This window comes from Trypanosoma cruzi, genomic scaffold (assembly GCF_000209065.1).
Source record: "Trypanosoma cruzi strain CL Brener 1047053517155 genomic scaffold, whole genome shotgun sequence".
NCBI lineage: Eukaryota > Euglenozoa > Kinetoplastea > Trypanosomatida > Trypanosomatidae > Trypanosoma > Trypanosoma cruzi.
The window spans coordinates 158,067-161,903 of NW_001849539.1; the positions used below are offsets into that span (position 1 = coordinate 158,067).

A 3,837-nucleotide genomic window follows, 5' to 3' on the forward strand; every position below is an offset into this window, starting at 1 on the left:
CAGGCGGTGGGAGTGGTATGGGCGGCAACACGAACAATGGCTTGAACAATGCTTCCATTGGTGGGGCCTCCAGCGCTAACACTATGAATACTTCTTTGGTTACCGCCGTCACGAATTCTTCTCCTTCTCCGGCTGCAGCTGCAGCTGGGACGGCTGCTTCCGCTGTTGCGTCTGTGCCTGCGCTAACGAAGGCTGATGAACTTGTGATGGGGGTGCCTTCCCGGCAGAAGGAGCAGCACCCCTTTCGGTTGCGCTGTCTGCTGATGAGGGAGGACTTTGCTGCCCTGTCCGCCGCCTTCTATGGGCAACGCAAGATAAAAAATGCAGACGTCATTCGTGAGCGACAGGCCTTGACATTTGAAAAGCTCGCTGACCTGGAGCGGCGGCGGGTCACAGGGTCCCCCAGCATGTGGCTTGGCACATTACGGTTTTCCAACTCATTGACCGGGGCGGATGAGGAGGTGCAGGTGTTCAGCACATTAGGCGCATTTCAGACATTTACCGTTCCTTTGAGAATCACACTGACACCGCAAACCGCATCGACGGTGTCTGCGGCAGCTCCAACAAGAATAGGAGGAGAGGGAGGGGCTGAGACGAACCGGATGCATTATGGGGCAGAGACTGTGTACACGGGCGAGTTGGTTGTATCCAACCCATGTTCGCAACACACTGTGGTACTCTCCATCACACCCCTGCGGGACAAGGCATATCAGGACACTGTGGCTGTCTCCTGCATTCAACTCCAAGAGATGCCGACGCCGCAAAGCGAAGGGTTGAAATTGCCGAGTACGCCGCGTGGCAACATATCCATGACAGTGGAGAAGAGGCACACAGTCACAAATGCTGCCGATCCCACGGCCGGTTTTTTTTTTCCGCCGCCTCCTCGTACCACCACTGCGACAACTGCAGCAGCCACGGTTCTTACATCAGAGGTACCGAACACGGACGAGACGACAACAACGCTTCTGTCGATTTTGCCGCAGTCAGTGCAACGTGTACGGGTATTGATGCGTGTGGATGCAAGCCGACATCAGCCAAATGTGGAGCAGGCTGTGGCGCTTGTACTATTCGATGAAAGTGTTCCATGTAGTGTGGCGAAAGTACGCATTGTTCTTGCCCCACTAGATGAGATGGCACAACAACAACATAAACAGGAGCAACTCTTTTTACAAACATCAGGATCACGTGTAGAGGCCAGGGGGGCTGCTGCTGGTTCTGCTGATGCTGGTGGCTGTGAAGGTCTTCTGGAGGGTACTGTGGGTGTTGATAGGTCGACGATGACCACCACCACCGCTATGAGGAGGGCATCGCCAACCAGGACGGCCACAACTTCTGGTATGGGGAATATTAATGCCGCTGGTGGAATTGCAGCGTCAGGGCATGCCTATTGGGCGTCATCATCTTCATCATCGTCATATTTGTGTGTGCTCAGTTTACATGGCGATTGCCAGGCTGTAGCTGGATGCCAGGGGACGTACACATGCCGTTTTACTTACGCAAAGGATTCACCCCCGCCGATAGGTATTACCATCCGTAATAACCTCAGTGATACGGTGGTGGATTACAGCGTTACCATTTTTTCGCAAGGGCCACAACCTTGGTTACTTCTACCTAGTGCCACGGCAGTACTCGAACCAGGGAAGGCCCAACCATTGCGTCTGAACATCCTCTCAACAGGGGCGGGCTCGTTCAGTGGATATGTGGGTATTAGCACCAGTGCTGCTCCAGGGGAGATGCTGTTGCTGCAGCTTACAGCCGAGGTGTTTCTGCCTACAGCGGGAGAGGGTCTCTTTGAGATAGTTGCGCCCAATGGCCAGCGGATGTCTACAAACGCCGAGCGTAGCGTATTTATTGGTCGTCTTTTTGGAGCAGGCACGCACCGCGCATATGTGGCGCTTGAGATTGTGAACCGCGCGACTATTCCACTTGAGTTTCCTGTATCCGTCGTGAAACCATTCCGCATGGAGTTCAATAACACTCCAGATGAAGGGGATGATCTCAGCTCCGCCACGACTACTAGCACCAATACGACTGCCGCCACTGCCAACGCCAAGACGAATGCCGGCGGTATACTCAATAGTGGCATTGGACGGACCTCATCCCAGGATGTGGAGGGAGCAGAAGATGATGATGGCAAACAACAAATTGGTGTTGATGCTCGCCCGGAGTGTGATGTGCGGTTGCTGGTTTGCCATTTACACAACGTTCCGGAGATGCGAGGGCAACGACGTTTTGTCGTGGATCCCAAGTCGCGTGTGAATGTGTCATTCCTCCTCATATGTGACCGACTGTCACTTCCAAGTGGTGTCACCGTGTCGGGGGAGGCGGAGGTGGTTTTGAAGTGCAAGCAGGCCCGCGATGCACGGTTTGTCTTAAAGGCACGTTTTCAAGTTTGCGGATCTTCAATGGTGTCGCCGAGACAACTATTTTTTGCGGCAGCGGAGGATTACACTGTGACAATTCCCGTGAAGAACCTCCGCTCGCGCGAGATCCGTGTCACATTCCGCACGGCATCCCCTATCCTTGACGTGCTGCCGGGGCAAGGCAGAGAAAAGGACGGGAACGGTAAGGAGGAAATGGAGGTGGACGGACAGCCGCAACCGCAGCCGCAGCCGGGGGAAAACCATACAAACCTTTTCGTTATTCCAGGAGGTGGGTCCGCGACGGTTCGTGTGCGACTAGACGTTGCTCGTGTGGCCGCCATGTTGTCGTGGGGCGCATCTGGCGACATGGCCGCTGCCCTCCCTGTGCTCTACGATCACGGTCTGCTGCTTAATGCCCAGAACCCCAGTGAACGTTTGCGAGTAGAGTTGTGTTACGTGCCGCCCAATGCTTTTCTGCCGGCCACACCCTTTTCTATTGCTGTTGCCGCCGCTGCGCAGCCGATCGCGAAGTCCCTGAAAGTCGGCCGTCGGCAGATCAGTGAGCAGAGGCTTTTTAACTTTGTGCGGTCCTTCTGGCGGGTGCTGTTGGAGGCCGCGGATGCGTTTCTGCCGGAGTTCCAGTACTACACGGCCCAGCGGGGAATCGAGGCCACCGACGCCACACGTGAGGCAACGTCTCATATCATCAGTGCCACTGCCGGTGCAAATTCCAACAGCACCTCCATCGTCAATACGAGCAGCAGCAATCATCATAATCATAGTAACAATCAAGTGAGCCACACCACGGCTGGTGCAATTGCACATTACCGGCCAGCGCTGTGTTCCCTGCTTGTGGATCTCACCTGGTTGGTCGAGGAGCTGGTGCATTACTCCGTCTTGCTGAGTAATTCACGTCCAATTGAGGCGTACGGCGTTTTTCTCACGGCGGCTGTCACAAATCACCCGCTGATGCGTGCATGGCGGCGGCACAAGGCGAATCTACCAAATACACGCACTTTCGCCATCTTTGGGCAGTACTGGGAGACCATCGACGCGCTACCGTGTCTGACGCCATCCTCCGACTAACACAATACCTGCTTTCTTTTGCATACACGCAGTCAATCGCTATTTAAATGAAACCCCATATTATTATTATTATTATTATTATTATTATTTAGATGATGATGATGACGGCTGTTTTTTGATTGTGATGAGAGACTTTGATGAGGAAAAAGGAAAAGAGGAATGAAGGATGCTCGCGTTTATCCATCACTTCTCCAAATAGCGGGGGCAGCAGAACATTTGAAGCTGAAGTTGGGAAGATTGGAATAGGGTGACGTCTCGGTTGATAATATTGACAATGATGGCATGTATACAGGTACAATGTGTGTAGGTGTGTATGTGTGTATGTATTTTTTTTTCTTTATTTTCTTTGTTCTTCCCGCCTTTCTCCTCTCCCCCGTCCCTCAGCACA

The 3,837-nt window shown here is 53.4% G+C and overlaps 1 protein-coding gene across 1 annotated transcript, besides 3 other annotated features; it reads left to right on the plus strand.

Moving 5' to 3' along the window:
* Positions 1–3,449, plus strand: Tc00.1047053503629.10 (hypothetical protein, conserved; the record flags this gene model as incomplete). Its single annotated transcript, XM_798054.1, has 1 exon — positions 1–3,449. A coding segment is annotated over one exon (3,449 nt), but the record flags the coding sequence as incomplete, so codon positions are not given.
* Positions 1–3,837: a sequence feature (heterozygous, Esmeraldo-like haplotype).
* Positions 3,508–3,538: a microsatellite.
* Positions 3,730–3,776: a microsatellite.